The sequence below is a fragment of the Ascidiella aspersa genome, chromosome 2 (assembly GCF_963924565.1).
Source record: "Ascidiella aspersa chromosome 2, kaAscAspe10.2, whole genome shotgun sequence".
Taxonomy (NCBI): domain Eukaryota; kingdom Metazoa; phylum Chordata; class Ascidiacea; order Phlebobranchia; family Ascidiidae; genus Ascidiella; species Ascidiella aspersa.
The window spans coordinates 11709892-11731042 of NC_139448.1; the positions used below are offsets into that span (position 1 = coordinate 11709892).

The 21151-nt window shown below is 37.8% G+C and overlaps 2 protein-coding genes across 4 annotated transcripts; both read right to left on the reverse strand.

Moving 5' to 3' along the window:
- Positions 1-3148: 3148 nt before the first annotated feature.
- On the reverse strand, positions 3149-8754 carry LOC146163672 (selenide, water dikinase 1-like). Of its 3 annotated transcripts, none has more exons than XM_083381171.1 (12): positions 7968-8096; positions 7638-7726; positions 7451-7570; positions 7072-7175; positions 6605-6754; positions 6426-6538; positions 5895-6088; positions 5381-5593; positions 4733-4947; positions 4532-4588; positions 4252-4449; positions 3149-3884 (listed from the first exon to the last, which is right to left on the reverse strand). In XM_083381171.1, the coding sequence occupies exons 2-12, from the start codon at positions 7708-7710 to the stop codon at positions 3792-3794; spliced, it is 1530 nt and encodes a 509-aa protein (XP_083237297.1). In that variant the 5' UTR covers positions 7711-7726; positions 7968-8096; the 3' UTR covers positions 3149-3791. The 3 variants fall into 3 exon arrangements, with proteins under 3 accessions (XP_083237297.1, XP_083237295.1, XP_083237294.1); XM_083381169.1 differs by lacking the exon at positions 7968-8096 and adding an exon at positions 8696-8754 and having other exon boundaries at positions 3150-3884; XM_083381168.1 differs by lacking the exons at positions 7451-7570; positions 7638-7726 and having other exon boundaries at positions 3151-3884; positions 7968-8596.
- Positions 8755-16814: 8060 nt separating this feature from the next.
- LOC146163673 (RING finger protein 24-like) lies at positions 16815-19712 on the reverse strand. Its single transcript, XM_083382447.1, has 6 exons — positions 19609-19712; positions 18878-19020; positions 18494-18533; positions 18333-18383; positions 18043-18122; positions 16815-17012 (listed from the first exon to the last, which is right to left on the reverse strand). The coding sequence occupies exons 1-6, from the start codon at positions 19609-19611 to the stop codon at positions 16844-16846; spliced, it is 486 nt and encodes a 161-aa protein (XP_083238573.1). The 5' UTR covers positions 19612-19712; the 3' UTR covers positions 16815-16843.
- Between the last annotated feature and the right edge of the window lie 1439 nt (positions 19713-21151).

The following is a 21151-nucleotide window of genomic DNA, read 5'->3' on the forward strand; positions in this document are numbered from 1 at the left end:
CATTGTTTTCGGAGCCCTATAGTCACGAGGCTAAGAAATTTTACGACATAAGAGACAGAAGTAGAATCGCGCGGAGCCGAAACCATTTTTGAATTTGCTTAGTTAAAATAGGCAAAAAATACAGTTTGTGGCCGGAACTTTATGAACCGGTTTTGGTTCAATTTAGTCCGAACCTGAACCGTTTTTTATAAGATTTTAAGGAGCCGAACCGGAACCGAACCGAATAATTTGAAAGTACCTGAACCTTAACCGAACCCGAACCTGTAAATAAAAGCGGTTCGCTCCTGCATGACGTCACAACTTCTATTTTACAGAGTCAAGTTACGCCATGTTCGAAATTAAAAAAAATGTGAATATTGAATGAAAAAATCGTTGATTGGTTTTATTTTTTAGATATTTGAATAATGAGTTGCTGTTGTCACGTAAAAAAAAGTCACGTAACTTAGATTAAATGACTTACAATTCAAACATTATTCTCTACATTTATCGACACAAATTTTGAGATTTAACGCAAATTATATTGTATCCTAACCGGAACTTTATGAACCTGTTTTGAAATAGTGATGGTCGAACCGGAGCTGAACCGGAACTTTTAAGTTCCTCCTAACCGAACCTGAACCGGAAAGTCAAACGGTTCGACTCCCTACATAAACAAAACAATTTAAAAACGAAGATTGTTCTCCAGCGAAATCGTAGCTTATCTTAGTGGGCCGCCAGCTCTACTTCAATATTTAACTTATTTGTAGTGATTTCAGTGGTTTTGTTTGGTGTTCTTTTGTTTTTTTATTTTATCTTAAGCTTTACAATAAAATAACCTAGGCCTATATGTAGTTAAGTAGCGTAACTGAAGAAATAGCTCATGGTATTGCAATTTGCGAACTTCGCTACTCATTTTTAAAAGTTTCTCGGTTTTTGGACTATAATTGCTACTTTTTTGACTGATCTATGTTTAGTCAAAACAATATAGTAGGTAGCAGACTTGGACAACTAGATAATTCTAATATTCTAATTCATTAAATTAGAGCAAAATGCAGCTAATTCTAATTCTAATCTAATTTATGAATTGCCTGTGTGCTCTAATTCTAGTTCTAATCTAATTCGGATTTTTTCCAAAACGCTACTCTGTCCAACGACATTTTGAGTCTCTCAGTTAAAACACAGAATTTCAATTAAAACTCTTTGGTTGGTGTTGCGCCCCCGCCGCGACCTGTGCAGTGGGGCCTGGCCTCTGACCCCATACAGTTGCCCGGCGGGACGCAACCGCGCGAGTTCTTGTTGTTTTCAAAGGCTTCTGGTCAGATATGCTACCTGTCATAACCACAACTAAAATTCCAATCAAAAGTATATTGTTACAACGAATTAAAACGTTATCAAATAGCATTAGTGAACGTTATTTTCAAATTAATGTGAGACAGACAGCCACCGCCTATTGCAGCCACTGTCGGCTAAGTCTTCGCAAAAGACTTCTCTAGAGAAAAACTCAAAGCCGCTAAGAAACGACATGTATATAGCCAATACGTAGGAAGAAAAAGAACACGAAAGTTACGTCATATTTGGCCAATAAGACTGGCCGGCACTCTAAAACATGGCTTAGGCATTACAGCGGCCATTCTAAGGCCAATTTGCAGCGGGAGTCAGACGCCAGCAAAACAAGTGGCTTGTGTAGCAGAACGTGAGAACACCGCCTGCAAGACTGACAGTTATAGTTTACGAGATTAAAAGTTTCATGTCAAGTTTGAAACGAGGCGAACTGAAGCAGGAAAACACAGGAATTTTACACACAACAATACGGAAAACTTTGCAACATCAAATATGATATTATGTAGCTGAAGAACATATTTGGCAAACGAAAGCTGAAACGCGTAATCTAAAGCCCTATTTAAAATTTCGTAAGATAACTTAATGAACTCTAAGGTTTGGCTTATGGCAATTAATTAATTTGGGTGTTTAAGTGTTGATAAACACGTAACAGTTGGAACGACTTGTATGTAATTTTTACAGTCTAAAAAGCATAAAAAGGCCTATAAATTAGCACACACATATTTACCATTCACATTCTTATTAGAATACTTTGCGATTAAATTAAATTGGTTGTAAATAATTAAATGTGATTCTAGTTGAAATTTGTTTTTTTAGGAATTTGGTAATTCCAATTCTAATCTAATTTGAAAAAAACTTAAAACAATTCTAATTCTAATACAATTTAGAAAAACTAAAATGCTCTAATTTTAATTCTAATCTAATTTTAAAAATCTAAAATAAATCTAGTTGTCCAAGTCTCGTAGGTAGTAGCCTATAGTTGTTGATTGGAACAAGGGCTGGCTATATAAGAAAGGGAAGTTGTTCACATGCGGTCTTAGTTGTACAATTGGGTTAAGCACCATTCCTTATACGCCTGTACAAACTTTGTTTTTTGCCAACTTAAACGTTTACAGTGCAAAAACAATTCGTGAATATACTAGTTTATTTTAAAATCTCGTTTTGCTGTTTCATCGACATAAATTTTAGCACAAGTCTCTGTGGATACTTGTATGTTTTCTTTCTTGTAGAAATACATATATCAATGAAAGGGTAACAATCCTATTTAAATTACGGTTTTGCTAACTTATAGATAAACGATAAATGTTATCCTCTTTTCCAACAATTTTTATACATGTTTTATATAATGATAACAGGCTAACAACGATATGTCGTCAAACTTTGAAACACGATCAACACAATGGTTAATTTTTGCGCTTCGGGCGAAATTGTTACGCGGTTTCTTCGTGACTTTGCAATTGTGGAGTCAAAGGCCTCACAACGTGTTTGTCAAAATTAGCCTTATGAATACCAACACTCGCAAGAGAAAATTGCTGTGTGCCAATGCGAAATGCCTTCTGAATTACAGTTCACCAATAACCTAGCTAACTGACATGGAGGGAGGGATAGCCTGATGAAAGAATGGCGATTTGTTCAACGATAGCGCAAACCTCAACATTATTTTCACCACAAGGCCAAAAACCTGTTTTTTAACCGGAAGATTGTTCCAGCGGCAATTCTTTTACCGGAAAGCTGTTCCGGCTTACTGTACTTTTACCACTGCTCTAAAGGCAGTAAAATTTGCTTGCCTCTTTTTTCCGAATTAGCATTTTGTCAAAACTAACATTATTAATTACAAAAAAAGGGGATTGTTTAGTAAAATTGTACACAACAAAAAGTTTGCTATTAAGTCAGGACTCTCCTATAATTCAGTCTTGAAACATTCACACTCAACAAAAAAACAATTTACTCGCATAAAAATTTCTTTCCACTAAATGGACCACAGAGGGGGGAGTTTGTCGGTGGGTATTCTCTTATCACCCAAATACAACATTCTGAAAGTTGAATATGTTTCGGCCTTAGCCAAAATATAACATTTTTCTACCCAAATTAACAAAGCATACCATACAAATCGAGAAACTTCCTTGTATTTAATACAAAAAAGGGGCGAGGTTTGTGTTGGACGTCTTCCACAAAACGGCAAAGTGCCGGGTTCAGTCGGAGTTTCACTGCGCAAGCTTGGCATTTCTGAAAGCGACGTCATAAGTTTGTGGAAGTGCATCCAACCCGCACCGAAGGCAAACTAGGAACGCTGCTCAAATTCCCAGAGTGCCGCCGTGCGGTGGGGAAAGTACGCGTAAAAACGATAGAAAAAGAACGGCGAAGATAATCTACATGATTTTTCCTGTGGCTAAGAACAACGAAGAGAATTCATATCGAATTGGTAAAGGGCTATTGCTGGCGGGTCGCTAACTGAGCGAGTACCCCGCGTCCTAATGGTGATGGTTCTGGAACTGTGCCTGTTGTTGAACTTGTTGCTGCATGTGTTGGTGGTGCTGGTATTGCTGTGGGTCTTGGACAATCACCTATGCGGGAAAGAACAATGTTCGATATGTTGATCAATATTTTTAGCGTATTTCGGGTACTGAGCGGGGAGATTAGGAGAAAAACGGGTAGTTAAGTGAAAGACAAGTGAGACGAAAGTGGACTTAAACGCTAGTTTGACAGGGGCATGATTAACGCTATCTTGGCAGGAACTTACGACAAGTTTGGTCAATACAGGCTTTATGGAACAGAGTGACTTTTAGCGATTACGGGAGTGATTGACAAATTATACCAGCAAGAAATGACACGGATTTTTTTAACCTTAGATAATTTGTTACGCCTTTCTTAAATCCTTTGCAAAAACAACAATAACAACAACAACAACGATAATAAAAACATGGTAGCAACCTGATTGACTTGCGCATCGTGTATGGTTACGGGTGTCAGTTGGGCAAGAGGTTGTGACTGGAGGACGTCCTGTTGGACAACTTGCACAAGGTTTCCAACTTGCTGTTGCTCAGTCACAGCTAAAACAGTGCCCTGGTCGGTCTGTTGCGCCTGCTGCTGTTGTTGTGGTGGTGGTTGATGTTGTTGCTGGTGCTGTAACTGTTGTTCAAATGGTTTGATCGATAAAATAGACGTGAAAAAATTTAATATATAATTACTTAATTATGAATTTTAAAGTCACCTGGTTAACTGGATCTGGCAGCTGCACGGGCTTCGGCTGTTCAACTTGCTTCGTCTGCTGTGAGAAAAATAAAGTTAATCCCATTCTGGCGAGAAATTAGATAATTATTTTGCAACGCGAAACGGCGAACATTTCCACACGAGCATTGTACGGCAATCATTGGTATTTTTCGCAGCTATCTTTGTGTTGAATAATACATACCGAGCCTCTGCGGGTAATGGTGGTGGGCGGCACGCTTTGCACAGTTCCGTCTTCCAGCGTTTGAACCTCAATAACACGCGGCTTGTCGATTATCTTGGCAACCCGACAGCCCGCTTCAACAATGCCGATAATCCAGGCCTGGTGACCCTCTATCTTCTTAATCTCGGCACAGTACTTTGCCGCTTGTTCTCTTGGCAGGCAAATCAGCAAGCCGCCTATCAAACCATAAGAGTTAGACTACAAACATGTGGCTATAACTTTTGATATGCTTTTGTTGCTAGGAGCCATAGGAATTGGGAAACTTACAGTGAAGAATTTGATCAGAACGTACTTATATTGCCAGGGTTATTGCTTGCCTTTGATAGTAACAGTGATTTCTGTTTGTAGGATAGACTATTATAACATAGTTTCCTGTGTTTGGGTAGATATCCCAACCATGCATTAGTAAAATCGCTAGAAACCCAGTATGCTCGGGAAAGAGCATATGTTTAGCCACATAGTGTGACACTATAAATTATTCAAACTATACAAAGCACACAAACATATGATCCTAGGCGTTTAATTACCCTGTCTGTACAGAGAAAACACCACCCTTTGTCTGTCTACATTTAAAATAATTTTGAATGTGCTTTTAAGTAAAACAATTACCAGAGGTTTCGGCAGAAGTTCCTTGAAGCAGTCCAAACATGTTACCACAAGCTTTAGCAATTGATGCCATTTTGTTGATGCACGGCAGGTTGTGGATGACAAAGTTAACTTCATTTTTCTGTTGCTTGACTAAGTTTTGCGCATGGCCAAGAATGCCGAACCCAGTGACATCAGTTGCACCATGGCTGTTGAAGGTGTGCATAAGTTGGGCAGCTGAACATAAAAAGAATGCCTTGGTGCTGTTTTTATAAAAACTCTACCTAGGTTATGAGGTAGAAAGCAAAAGTAACCCAACTCTTCCCTTTTTTTACCTGTAGTTCGATCAACGTGAAAGAATTTTAAGGTTGGCTGCGTTGCCGTTTCTCCTTTAATGCTATCTCCTATACATTACCTTTTAATGCGGCCCTTAATGTAATGCTATAGTTTGATTTATTATTTTTACTCTAAACAAGACGCACTTGCTTGGGTATCGTATAATATCAACAAAAAATACTGAAAGCTTGTATATATATACCTGTTCTGTTGAGCCTAGCCATGTTGAACATGGCGTCTTGGTAGGATTTCTCTACATCATCCTCGCTCACAATAAACTTGATCTTGGCCCACTTGTCATTTTTCTGCTCCATCCACTGATGGGCATTGCAGGCGACTTGTGTTCCAAGTGGCTTGGTCAGGACCAAAACATCACCAGGAACTGCATTGTCAGGCCTATAAACAGTATTGCAAGATGTGTTTGGATATGTGAATATTGAGATTTTAAACATTAAAAATAGGTACAACACCACAGACTTATGTTATAATGCCAATGTGCTCCAATTGCAATTTTTAGTATAAGCAGTATGAATTTAGCCAAAAGAATAATAAAACTGTAAATATATATATACAAACATTTGAAAAACAGACCAGCAACATTGCAAAATAGGTCAGCAGCACACAGTTTACACTTTTGAAGTGTTTAACTGAATCATTAATAGCCGGCTGTAGTGACAATAAAATTAAAATGTAAAAATAAACCAGCAAGCTACAGTATTAATCATTAACTCACATTATAAATTCATTTTGTTGACACACTGAAGTGGCAACGCCGCCAATCAAACACCATGGATTTAGCACAGTTTGTCCACCATTGATCGAAGTACCACCTTCTTCTGCACAATCCTATGCAATAGGATTTTTATTATCCAATCCATATTTTTTTATAAAAAGTTTTGTCGTCCATTTTACCTTGAATCCTCTCATAATAAGTGGAATGACACAGTCTCTCTCTTTCTCTGTAAACTTGGAGCTGACCCCAAGTAACATCAACATATTGTCGCACTCCGTTGTGCCCATCGCATATAAATCACTTAAAACATTAGCACAAGCAATCCTTCCCTGCACAAAAAGCATTTTTAAAAGTATTAAGTTTTAACAAAAAGTAGCAAGTTTAAAAAAAAATATAATCTAGTCTTTTCTAATTTAAAGTTGTCAGGAAACAAAATCGCACTTTTATGTTTGAAAAACTATACTGAATTGGAGTTTATTAATTAGGAAAACCAAAACTGACAATAACGAATGATTATTGTTTGATAATCAATTTTTTAAATATTGGTTAGTGTTTAATATACTGTTTTTCAGTAATTTAGTAGACATTCTACCAAGGTGTACTTACACATTTATGCCATATTATAAATCAGTAAATATACACATACCATCATATATGGATCATCGACCAAAGGATAAAAAAAGTCTGTTGTTTGCAGAAGGGAAAGGCCACCAAACCTCAGTGGTATAATGCAAGAGTCCAGGCCAATTCCTAAAGATTTTTTGCATGGGAATAAGTTAAACCACCAATAACTAAGCATTTAACAATTAATAAATTTTAACATATCAGTCACAACCATTTTCAACTCAATTTCCTATTAACTTCCAAAAACTTCAACCACCCCTTTTTAACACCAAGGTAATTCAAGACAGAAAACAAGCATGCAGTACCAAGACACAAATTGGGAAAATATTACTAAGTAGAATCGGGTCAGTGAAAGCAAAAACATTGTTAAACAAATACAACATTTATAATGAAACAAATACCCATGCGAGGGGGCATCATTCCCGGCATGAACTGTTCTCCATTGAACACATTTGGTCCAAGCTCTTGAAGAAGTTTGCCTAACACTGAACTTGGAACTTTACAAGCACCGCCATGGAGGCCTTTAGAAAGTATCTTAATATGATGATTCAGTACACAATTGCAATAAAAAACCAATGCAATTCTCACCAGTGTATTTGGTAAGGCGGAACTTTTTGCTTAACCCATGTGCTTCTGCCTCAAATTTAGGCCGAAAAGCCATCACTAAGGTGGACAACCTTTAAAATTTCAAAGTATTTGAAATTACATCTATGACATTTTTTTAAGTTTAGTTGTCACAAAAGAGGTTTGTTTAAAGTTAATTTTTTTTTGGTTGAAAATGGACATGACTGATATCAAAACACCAAGCCTGGTCAATACAAAAATTCATATTTTAAACAAATGGCACATACGGGTGCTATTTGACTGCAAATTGTAAACATGGACTTCTATGGTATTTCTTAGCACGCAAATCCTCACCAATTGTGGGTACCAATCCTGTGGATCCGTTAACATTTGAGTCATTACTGTTAGGGCTAAGTTCCTCCAGAAGTTTGAGCAGCACATTCTGGGGAACTTTGCACCCTCACCCCTTCAGTCCCGTGTAATTCGTCAACTTAAAATCTTCACCTATGCCATGGACCTGCGGGTCCCATTTTGGATGGCTACTAAAATTGCTAGGCATCACGCAAATCTCTGAAAATAATTAAATCAACTAGTTTGGATTATAATGTTTATTCAACTTGTGGTGATGTTGTTAAACCAAAGCATAAACTTCTCCACTACTAAGCTTGGTCAAATACAAATTTTAGGACGTCACATATTTGTAAAAGTTTTATAGGCCAATTGTGTGTTTATGCGTAGATCAGTTGTAAAAGTACCACGGAAAACTATTTCCTATAACTATTCATGTCTTCCAGACCAGTATACCCCTAAATCCAACTGCTATGACATTCGAGTAAGTGTCTCGCGTTAACAATGTTAAGTCTGTGCCCTGGATGACAATGACAAAAAATGATTGCGAACGCTGAATTGAACGTTTTTACATAAGCCCCAGCCAAGCTGAACAAAACCTCTTTTGTGACATTAAATGCAGATTGAAACTGTTTCATTTAATCGAAGCAAATATTTTAGGTTAACACTAATGTAAAAAACTGTAAATTTCGTTTGTACGCTCAAGATTTATTAAAAACTACATCATTACTTACCAAATTGTATACTTTTGACTGTACCTCTCCGAATTTCGTGAATCAGTCCTCACGTGGAAATTATTTTCCCACAATGCAGCGCGTTCGGGTTTCGGCCAATCAGAAAGAGATTTGTCAAAGAAAACGATGCGTCACTCTACCCAGGGATTTTCACCCTTAAAATCAAAGGGGGACACCCATGTCTAGCCATGCGAGATAAATAGCCAAGAGGTAAAAATTACAATGGGCTAAAAAATCTACTTGTAAGGTAAGTAGCTTTACGGGAAACGCAAAAAACGCATTTACATAGTAAATGTTGAAAAGTATAATTGCGGGGGTTATGTCCTGTTTTTTTAGAAAAAAAACTTGGTATATTATAAGGGGGGTCACCCATGGGCCATTGGGCACATACAAAATCGCGTTTAGCTTAGTAAAATGGTATTCATTGCTATTCTAGATGAAAGTTATGACACGGCGCAGAATAAGATGAAAGTGTATGACACGGTGCAACATATGCCATAGCGTGTACGGTGCCTTTGGTTTAAAAAGATCACTTAAACCGAGAACAAACATACGACAATGTGACAAAAGGGCACGATTTTTTTTTAAATTATAAAAAGTTGCCATAAAATATATTTTGAGAGCATACCGTACCCTGGTGCAAATGGACTCCAGCCATAAGACCGAGATAAGAACAACATCAACGTCCGAATAAAACACAGTTCGGAATAAGACCAAAATAGGACTAATATCTTATGGTCTTAGTATCGTCTAATTCGGAATAAGACCTAAATCCGTCGAAATAAGACCTAAATGGTCGGATTCAGGCCCATTCAGACGATTTCGATCTTATTCGGTAATGGATATTACTGCGTATTTGGCTTTATATGTCGTTTGTCTCAATATTATGGTTTTATAGATGTTTCTGTTTAAATAGTGTTGCTTTCTAGGTCTTATTGTGTGTTCCCGTGCAAATAATGCGTGTCAATCCCGGCAAAACGATAGAGTTCTAAAAATATATTCGTGTTTTCAAAACTGTTTAATAGATTACAAAAAAATTATTGTTGTCCTTCGAGTTCCTCTCATTTTAAGAACCTCTCATTTCAACCCAAAACTAAATAGCTACCTACATATTGTAAGCCTAACGCAATATAACCAGTATAGTCATCAAGCGTTAATTCTTTTGAACAGCGCATATTGCCTTTGATGAAGGCCAAAAAAAAAACAGTTTAGATGTTGTCGGGTGCAATTCCAGACTGCAACTTATTACATTTTCAACTGAAAAGTGATTTTGGACAAAATTTTAATTTTTTTGCCAATTTAATAAATATTGCCCCACTGATAAGTTCAGCTGTTACAAATATTTATTTTGTCAATTTATGTATGTAAAATCAAGTCGAATACAATTGTATTTAGCTTTTTTATGTCAGGTCTATTGTTTTCTCATTTGTCCCGTAGATGAATTTATTGACCCGCTCACTTCGCCCCAAAAAGATCGCTGACGGACGACAAGTTAGATTTAGACTTGGATAAACAGCGCCACTTAACGGCAAAATTCAACCACGATTGTGAAGTGACAGCACAGCCGTTTTGCAGACGAAAAGCTACTTGTCGGTTTAGTCTACGGTTTCTTAACAGGGGCCCATATTTTTTGTGGGGCACAATGTACAACATTTTAATTGTTTGTCAGTAAAACTCAAATTTGTGTTTTTAATTTTTACTATTTATATAAAAAAAAATTGACCAAATACCCGGCACTGTCCAGGTTAAATAGAGAATTTACCATTAACACTAGAGTTTCCTAAGGAAAAATATTTTACATGCAATTTAAGTTCGATTTCTAAAATGCATTCCACGAATAATGACACAAAATACCACAAGAAATTTAGGCCCTATTCAAGTTGAATTTGTTTTCTGAAATATGCTCATTTATTAAGGGATCAACAAAGCACGAAGGGCTAATAAACTGTGAGGTATGAATGAAGGTCGCTGTCCAGATATTTTATAAATTGTTTTGAATTTTATTGACATTATCAGTAAATGAAGAAAACATTATTTAACAAAACATTTTTTTAATATTGTCGCTTGGGTCAAATTTTATAAATATTTCTCTTTCTAAATGGGTATTTTGCCGAAATTGCAGTTTGGTTAACGAATTCTGGATTTTTGACAGTCCCTCGCTTATCGATAGTTCGATAGATTCACAGTTGTGAAATACGTGCTGATGTATACAGTATGGTTTTACAAATATATACCAATTGTTTTTTGTTTTTTTTCTTGAAAAACAAAGAAAGGACTTTTACAAGGGTCGAAAACGTGCAAATTCAGTCGTATCATCAAACCGTAAGAGGAATAGCTTCTATACGAGAAGATAAACAATTACCTCCTTTAAATGCTATTGCTACCAGGCGCACTCTACTAAAATGATGCCCTTCTGGCACTTATTTATTTCATCCAACGTTTCGGTTACCTATGGAGGATGTCTTCATCAGGGATTACAACAAAACATTGCCATAATTGCTTTTTTTTCCTTTTGTTATCGCATTCTTATCTCCTTTTTGGTCGTCCAAACGTTAGATGAAATAAATAGGTACCTGAAAAGCTTCTTTTTTATAATTACCTATTTTCAAACTACAGATAAAATAAAATAAAGCAATTTAGGTCTCGTATGTCAGAGGAACAACTATTAGGGCGAATTTATTTAGCTTCTCCCAGAAATAAATCCGTTGTTGAATGTAATGTTTAGTCTGATGAAAGTATAAAAAAGAAAGCCTCGATAACAGTAACTGTCTGGAAGTTTTATTGAAACACTATCCAAAGTTTTTTCAGTTAAACAGTAAAGTCGAAGCCTATTATACACACTGGTCAGTATTAGCACATTGCTAAGGCCCGTGGGACGGATGCGGCCCGCCAGTGTAAGTTAACCGGCCAGTCACCTATTACACAAACCGGGCTTGAGGCCATTCCTTATATTATTTAGCTATTTCGGCTAAGTAAACGCGAAACTAGTTCGACTTTGCGCAAATACCGTGTTCATACATCTAGGGCAGGGTTCACCAAACTAGGACCCGCAGGCAAGATCCGGGCCGCAGAGTTTATTTTACCGGGTCGCCGCACATTGCCTGAAAGCCCTAAATGGTGAAATGCAGCTGAAATGTTGGTAAATGCAATTTCAAACTAAATGTTCAAGAAATTTTAAACTGAATGACAATTTATTAAAATAGCAACAGTTTTATGACATAGTTATGAATATTTTTTCGTAAAACGGTTATTATAACTTATTAAGCTAATAAATTTAAACAAAAAAAATTATATCCGGCCAGCGATCTTCAATTCATATAGTTCGGGCCGCAATGTTCAGGCCTTACAGTTATCCGGTCCTTTATGACAAAAGTTAAACCACTGATCTATAGCGTGTTTTGATAAAATCGAGCTAACAACTACATATTTTACCAACATAATTGTCAGTTACATAAATGGCCCGAGGAGACCTTTTGGCTTGGTTGTGGCCTGCGACTGGAAAAGTTTGCCCAACCCTGTTCTATGTAAATGAGGTCAATTCACCCTACGAAGACGGAGTACTGAAGAGCCGCACCGACAATCAACAAATCTACTGTGCCTTTAACACAAGCGATGAATTCGCTGTAAAATTGTATTTTTTTTTCACGAAAAGAAATGGCGACCATTGGGGAGCGTTCGTTAAAAAGCCGAGATGCAACAGGACAATGATACGGTGGCTTCTGGCGCGGAACAAAAGTAGGAAACGAAGAAGAAAGTGCGTCGGAAGATAAAAAGGGCAAATAACAGGATATTGGGGGTACCAAACACAGAATAGAGGCAGGAATGGCGGTACGGCACGCTACGCAATCTGATACTTAACCGGTCTGTTTCTAAAGTGTTTGACAACGTACTCTGCTTTACAAGTTGCCGAAACTAAAAAGTACGCGTTTGGTTCATTAAAGCTCATTCGAATCAGCAGGTGCGTTACGGAATTGCGTGCACTGCGCGCCCTATTTAGTTGCCTAACGAGACGTACCGCCACCCTAAAAGAAAAAGTAGATATTCAAATGCGCAAAGTAGCAAAAATGTGCGGTATAAAATAGAAGTAGGCCTTGCCGTGGGCGACCAGGCAAGCGCAGCTTCCAGCCATTCTGACGTAAAAAAGTACGGCGTAAAAAGACGACTTGACATGCGAATCGGTGCGTGAACAGAAAGGAATAAGCAAAACGTCACCACGTTTTTTAAAATACACGAAGATACAGTTAGGTGAAAAATGGGCGCGCGAAAAAAGTTCTTCTCTGTCGGAAACCTCATGAGACATCAGGCAGTTCAGACACGGGTTTGCATTCACAAAGATGTTCAAGCTTTTGTTTTGAATCTTTCATTAATTGCAGTAGGGTAACGTGGCGAACCATAATTCAAGAGCAGGTAAAAGGACAAGGGTCACCCAAACAAATGTTAAAGTGAAGAAAAGCTGCCTGTTTATTTCACGTTAAACTTATTGTCAATTGCACTAGTGAACCTGCGGTCTATAAAATCATGATTACCGTCACGTATCGTATTGACGTGACATGGCTGCAGCATGTCGTAGGATGTGTTACACTGTACAGTGTGCGTGTTCTAATTTAAAGGAAGTACAGCACGGCGGGCGCATTTTACCCTATTTCTCTAACTTTTTGAAACAGTAACGGAGTTCGTAATTAGTTTGTATCACCCTCGCCCTAATGCAACATCTTTACAACATACAATCAAATCAAAGGTTGTGTGCTGTTGCCTATTTAGCGCAAATAGCGTTCACTGCTTCTGGGATCGGTCTACGGTAATCCGTTTTGTCACAGCACAATCGCGGCCTTAGGCAAGTTTATAACTATCGACCTTAAGCTCCGTCGATCGATTATGTTCGCTTCTTTTGTTTTTCTGGCAAATCCATGTTTTTGCGCCTAAAATGTTTTACTCTTTTTTCTGAAAGCAAAATCAGGCCCAAAAAGTGAATTCGGTTATAACTAAACATCTGACCCGATCGAAATTAAAACTAATCGGTTTGTCAGCAGCGGATTCGACAGAGGCAAATTGTCGGGTTGGAGAAGCCTGAGGGTACAGCATGAGCAGATGCAAAGTGACGAACGCTACCTAGTGTCAGGGAACGCGCAAACCAAACAAACATTTCGGCCACAAACGAGAACGCGAAACGTATTGTGAAGCAAACCGCGTCTTCGCAGCACCACAATAGCGTATACGAGCTACTGAGCGGGGTTGTGACCTTTAAGCAATTTTTTTAAATGGCCGGCAACCGAGGGTTGTATTGACTTAACGGCGTATTGAAACGATGTCGGATTGTCGGTGAATGACTCCAAACTGAGCCGCGATTGTTTTAAAAGCGTTAACCGCCGATTGCTGAAAGAGAAATATTATTAAAGTGTAGTTTTCAGTCGATTTAGCTTGTTAAATTCAGGCTTGGGGCTGCCAAGAGGCACGGGTATCATCGAAAACTTATTTGTCTTGCATTACGTTGTTTTTGTTCGCGTAAACGACTTAAGAGTTAACTAAGTTTGCCAGTGACCCCCAGGCCGGTAAAAACCTCCACGCCTACAAAACGTTCTGGAGGACGCGACAAGATAAGGTGGAAACACAAGCAAGCTCTTATTAAAAGTTACATTGACGCGATTATACCAGGGAAGGCACAAATGCCCCCCCCCAACTATTTGTTTGCATTGCGCAGGCGCTTGCCAACCGCGATGCGATTGCGTGGCGCATGACGCAACTTCCCCTCGCAAAGACGCAGCCGATCAGACGCGACGCCACTTTTGGCGAGAAAGTGCGAGCGGTGTGTACACAAGGCCACAATTACTTTGCCTAACAGCGGCCCGGTTTTCGTTCGTTCGTTCGTCGTGCTGGACGCAATGACAGCCGGGTGGCCCAGAGCCAATAAAACACGCAGGAAGGACGCGACATTTTAGGCGCCCGATTAAATGGAGCGTGTCTCGGCGCTCAAACCGGCAACTCGACTAATGGTAATAATCGGGATTTCGCTTTTTTCCTGTTGCCCGCTTGAAATTGCTAGTTTGAACAGTTCAAAACGAACCACGTTAATTCCAGCAGTCAAAGAAGTAAATCTATGCTTATAACCATGCGCCAATGGAAAACCAGTTACTTTATAACGTTTTGCTAATTAAGCTGCGTTTCGGTTAAAGTTGTCATACTTTACCGCGAACTGGAATGCGACCTCTCCTACATTTGATGCGATTTACACTTGGGCACAACTGTGCCAATGCGAAATAATAAGCTAAGCTATGCGCCGTGTTTTCAAAACAATGTAACTCAATAGCGGTATCGGCGATGCGCTCCTTGCTCGACAATGAAGGAGTTTCCATTGGGCCACAAAAGTGCCCTGATATCAACAACAATTCAACGCGGCTCATGTGTAAGACGCTCAACGGCAGCCTAGCCAAGTAGTACACTTGCCCCCAGAACGCTGCACAGGCCAAGTGCGTGGTCTAGCAATGTGGAAGCAGCCAATGCACTGGGGATTGAAAGCCGACCTCTGGCAGCAGCTTTTAGATTGAACCTGCGTCGCTGGCTCTGGGCCTTCAGCACTTCCGCGAACACAAACGCCAATCAACGTTTCTGTCGGCGCGCCGCTCGTGTACGAAGTGCCCGTGCGGCAACTGACAGTTTTGTGATGGGACCCTCGGCACTTCATACGATTTTGCGATTGTGACGGCGGTCGTCATGGCTGCGTTTGTTTCAATGACATCCGTCACAGTACCATGCACTTTTAGCACGATATCATGCATTTGCAGCGAAACGACTAATTCTAAATAAGTAGGGGGGAACAGCTTATAATAACGTTTATAAGGTTTTGCGCTACGCTTGAAATAGAGGAAATAGAGGAAATCGCCGATATGTAATAGGTTTTAATTTGTAAATTATTTATCGTATTTGGTATTTTCGTTTCGGAACTAAGCATAAGTTTTACTATAAAAACATATATTTAACATTTAGGGCCCCTGATGCCGCGGGTTAGAACGAGTGATTGTAAGCACTAAAACATGACAGCATACCAAATGCAATTGCCGCAAATTAGCACAACACAATCCCAGCCTAAATAGAGTTCAGTGCCTAAAAAATGGCTACAGCTTGCGTTCGAAAATGACCTGCAATAACGCGGGTCAATAAAACGGTGCGAAGCAAGCAGGAGATTAGCCGGTTTAGGAGCCCACTTCAAAAACGACAAGCACACGGTTTCTATATGGGTGCAAAAGGAAGTCGTCTGCAGCAAGCTTTTAGTTTTACTAGAGCGAGAGAAAAAGCGACAGGAAAACGCGGCGGAAAGGGTGATTCGGCGTTAAGAAGTGGCCGGACAACTTAACCGAAAGAAAACCCGCGGGCGGAGAGGAAAATCGAAACCCAATAGCCGTCGTATCCTTAAGGCGGCGACAGTGCGCTGACAACCCGACCCGGCGAAATGCGCCCAGACAGCCCTTGTTTGAGAACAAAGAGCTGAAAGCACGTGATCTAGCGCCAGTGCCGTCGCCGACGTTGCTAGATAAAGAGAGAGGGAGCGGGGGTTTGGTCGGGAGACGACCGCAAACAGGTTGCCTTTACGAGGCGCTGTGTTTGAAAGGTTCGGAGCACAACAACTGGTTAAGTGAGGTGGCCCTGAAAAGTCAACCGTCTCTCGTTTTTTTCTACGCTGTATATTTCGTTGCAGCCCACAAAAGAAAACTACATGGCTCCAATTTTTGGCAGGCCGGTTTACAGGTGGCATTCTTATCAAGAAAGTTCTGCAATGGAGACCGGTCCTTTTCATGCGGTTGAACTTGATACCTGATATTCGATCAAGCAGCAACCGCTGCTACACACAACAGACAAAAAGTGGCGACGGGGAGCAACGGTAAATAGCAGAGCGAAGGCGTTGCTCTGCGCAGCGCACGCTTCCCCCAGTAGTGTGATGTGCAAGGTTAGAGCGGCGGTCTAACAACCGTCATAGGGGGAAAAGCGCAGCTGAACGAATTTCACTTTGTCGAACCGACATGACACACAGCGTCTGTCGGTCGATTCCGTAGGTAAACACAATAAAGGCTCGCGCTTAGTTTTACACTAGACAACGCAAAACAAGAACGGAGCGGCAGCGGCCGAACAAACGGGAACTTGCTAAAGTTGCTGCGCCTAGACCTGACTCGGAAAGAGACCGGCGGGAGTCCCCATAGTGGCTGGTATAGTGAAGGAGGTGGCCGAGCTGCCGGGGTTGTTGTGGTGGGCGCTGTGGTAGTGAATGGAGATGTGTGACAGGCACATCGGGCATGTCGGACGCACGGCCAGCCACTTTGTCAGGCACCTTTTTGACGGAAAAAAAGTTGTCATTTTGGGAGCAATGTGGTATTGTGGGGAAGCCTAAGAGAACGCCTATCAAATCGCATTATAAGTGAAAACATCTTTTTACGCGAATGATGGCATGATGAGACGTTTGTAACAGAGAAATGTAGATTTTATCGAAGAAATGGCCAATATTTTTATTGAAATTCCCCCCAAAAAACGGTTATTGTGTTCCAAAGGGTTGACAAAACTTGACATTGTAACAGCAATCATTATTGCCACTGACTGTAAAGGTAAATTAGTATAAACTGTTCTTATTAATAGGCTTTAATAAAAAAGGACAGGTTGAATTATTGTTTTAAAATGTTGTCAATAGGTTTGGGTCTTGGGTTTCCGTTGGAAATGAAGCAAGAATATTTTAATAAAAAAACAAAACAAAACAAAAACCTTTGTGTATATAGCAAAAAAACTTAGATACACTTCTATGGTAATGGGATTGACTAATCAGCCAATCATAAATTGATTAAATTACGAATATTGTTTAATTTTGCCAAGAAACGGGGCAGCATCTTTTAATATTTACATAAGATATGAAACATCCAATTATGCCAGCAACTAATTGCATAAATAACTGCAAACTTTACATCACAAGTATAAACACATAAAAAATTTTATTTTTTGTTAAAAGTCAAACAATAGTCAACATTTACGAATCGAAGCACGTTCGAAATTTAAATCAGAAGTTTTTTACGGAGAGGCTTAACAAATTTATGTTTGATATAGCCAGTGGAGGCACTAAGTAGAAAACTTCTTAACATATGGAAAACCCCGATGATTTGTTGTCTTTCAACCTGTGTGCTACACTATACAACATGTACCTTTGTCGCCATTTAGCATAGTGTTTTGCAATATTATCAGACCAAATGGACTCATCCTTGATGATATTATCAAAAGGTCAAGGTTAAGATTTTTATTAGGAGCAAAAAGTCATATCATATAGCCAAAAGATTTTTACTTTTGTCAATAATTAGTTAAGTTTAAAAACAACTTACTTTTTATGAAAAACATGACTGCAGGGGCAAATTGCAAGGACTTCTTTGTTTTTAAAGTCTTCGAGACAAACTGGACATGTCTATATAGAATTATTGTAATATTTACTTTTACTGATAAATTAGGCAAAATAAATATGCTATACATACACAATTTAGAATCATAACATTAGTTTAAAATTTTCATAATCATCTAAATATTATTCTTGTTTCGATAATCGTTCATGCACGCATAAGACTCTGGCTTCTCACAAATCAATTGTTTTTTTAACATGCTCAAATATTTTAAAAACCTCATTTTTGGTTTCCTGCAGGGGATTTTCTTTGTTTTTGTTGAGTACAACCTGCAAAATAAACAAATCATTGTTAAACATTAGTGTCATCTGGATCTGCAAAACATTGAAATTATAACAACAAACAAGATTAACGCAAAATACAAAACAAATAAACAAACCTTTTTATAGCCACTGGCCGTGCCCCGATGGCGGCGTAACCTATACATGCAGAAAAAATATAAACACTATTAATTGACAAGGAAACAATAAAAAATTAAGCTTTTGTAGAAAACAGGAATCTTAGGATTAGGACCAATCTATATCTCCAGTGAAATGACGGTTAACCAGATTACAATAAAATTTATTTAACTAACTCATCAATATCTACACAATCAAAACCCTTTCTTTTACTTAAGTTGCAGGTTAAAAATAAGAATGTTTTAAAACAACAGTAAGGGGCTAGTTCTTGAAACACAGGCTTAATATTATATAGATTTATTTGTCATTATAGCTTAAATTAACATTATTGTGCAAAACTGTCAATTCACAAGTATGGTAAGTACTTAGCAAGGTAGCAACAGAAGGCAAAGCTTAGAGCTAGAATGAAAGTTCCGACTGCCACCATTGGTAAGGCCATTTTATAGGGCAGTGAATCGAATGGGAGATCTGTGTTGGAGGCATTCTCATTTTCTTGATTGGCATTATCCTGAAATAAAAATCGGTATATCACAAAAGTCAAGTTACAGAGGTGTATTGAGAAATCATATGCAAAAAACTTTAAGGTTGATAGGATGGATAAACGGGTACAAAGTGAGAATATGCAAGCCACAGAAAAGTAAGTTTGCAGGTAAGCAGCTTCTTTAGGTTGCTGATCTCAGGTTAATAATAACAAAAAGCTGTGGAAACGTGTTGTTACCAGCGGGAAGTGCTCAAAATCAATCAAAAGAACACACAATAAACTGGTGCAGCATGCTTTTGTTCATAGTGACAGGTAATTTGACAGAAAATAGGTAGCTTTGTTGATACATGGAAATGGTGACATTTTTAGGGAAGTCTAAAAACAAACACTGAATCTGGACTTAGGTAGCTTTACTTGAGTGCCAGTTATGTGAAAATGAGTTCACCATTAAACCCCAATTTAGATCTATCAAATTCAATAAACAACGAACATATTTTAATTAATATGAAAAACACACAAAAAAAATTATTATTTAAAAGTAATTAAGAAAAAATTATTTAAAAGTATTTAAGATATTATTTTACAAATTAACTAAAGGCTGAAATGTAAACTTACCATGTCAACGTCCACTTGATGTAGGAATTCTACTGTAGCAAGTTAATATAGGTTTGACAAACCTTCCCAGAAACAGTACATTTATTTTACACAATTTAGTGCTGACATGTATACTCTATTAAATTTAATTATGCATATACAACACAAGAATGAAATAAAATTATATTTAAATCACACCAAAAATTATATTTTGTTGTTATGGTATACAAATATAGAAACAATTATTTTATTATTTGTTGGACTGTTTACAGGTTGAAAGATTTTAGTTGGAAATTTATTTAATATATGTGTGATTGTGTAAATCTTGTTTATATTTATGAGGTAATCTCCAACAAAATATTTCATGCATTAGTCAGAACTTATTTTAACAAAATAATTATCATTAACTGCTTATTTTAACTGCCATGTAACAATAAACAACAAATAATATTCTACACACTGCAGAAATATCTTTTTCCACATTTCTTATCCTACGGGTTGGACACATTAGATGTGTATAAATCATATTTCTTTTGAAACTCAGATTTTTTTAAATAAACATGTTTTACTACAAATGAGCAATTTGGACTTCAGAGATATTGTTATATTGGTCTGCTTGTAAATAATTTATTATATCTAATAAAGTTTGTGTTAACTGAGCTCAAAGGTTATATTTTTAATTCAAAAATTGGCAACTCAAATGACTTTATAATACATTAATGACTACCAATTGTGTTATATGTGGCAGAGGTATTTGCCACGCAATTTTTCTCTGAAATATTCAGCCAATATACATGGAAGTTTAAACTAATTGTTGTAAAATTAAAATAGCCTACATGACTGTAGCGTTCCACTAAATAACCAATTAAAGTGTAACACCTGGTAATTAGCACCATGTCGAAATGTATACTCCTACAATCAAATGTAGATCGATATAATTAAAGTGGAGAGACAGTAACACAATAATAAAATGCAGTGTTTTCACTTTGAAGTTGTCCTTTTTCTATTTTTTAATTAACCTGTTAAATTGTTACTGGGTGCATTGATTAATTATTACCAAGTAAAAATATAGACTTTCCTTCAAAAACGTATATACAAAAATATTGTTCATTTTTTTATAAAGTAAAGCAGGTTATATACATCTACCTTGCAGTATTAACTGAGAACAAAATATAAATATAGAAGTAATTCAGGAGACTTGATGCATTAGTTGAACTGTTTTGTACAGTACCTATACAAAACTAAACATTGTAATAAGATTGTAGGCTGTAAAATTGTGAACGGTTGACAATGAACCAAAACGATAACAAAAAAATTAAACAAAAATTAGAAAAAAAAACATAACATAGTAAAATGTTATCTTTAAAGTAGATGTAGATGGGTGTAGTGGACCCTGGTCTGTACATGAAAATTCATGCAGACCCCAACCTATGTGCAAAAGATGACTAACAACTTTGCACTGGGATTTGGCACTTTTCTAGGAACTGGATAAACAATAAGGAAATGTAATTTCTCCCATTGGCTGGCTAATCTAACATTACAACGAAAAGCCAAGTATGTCCAA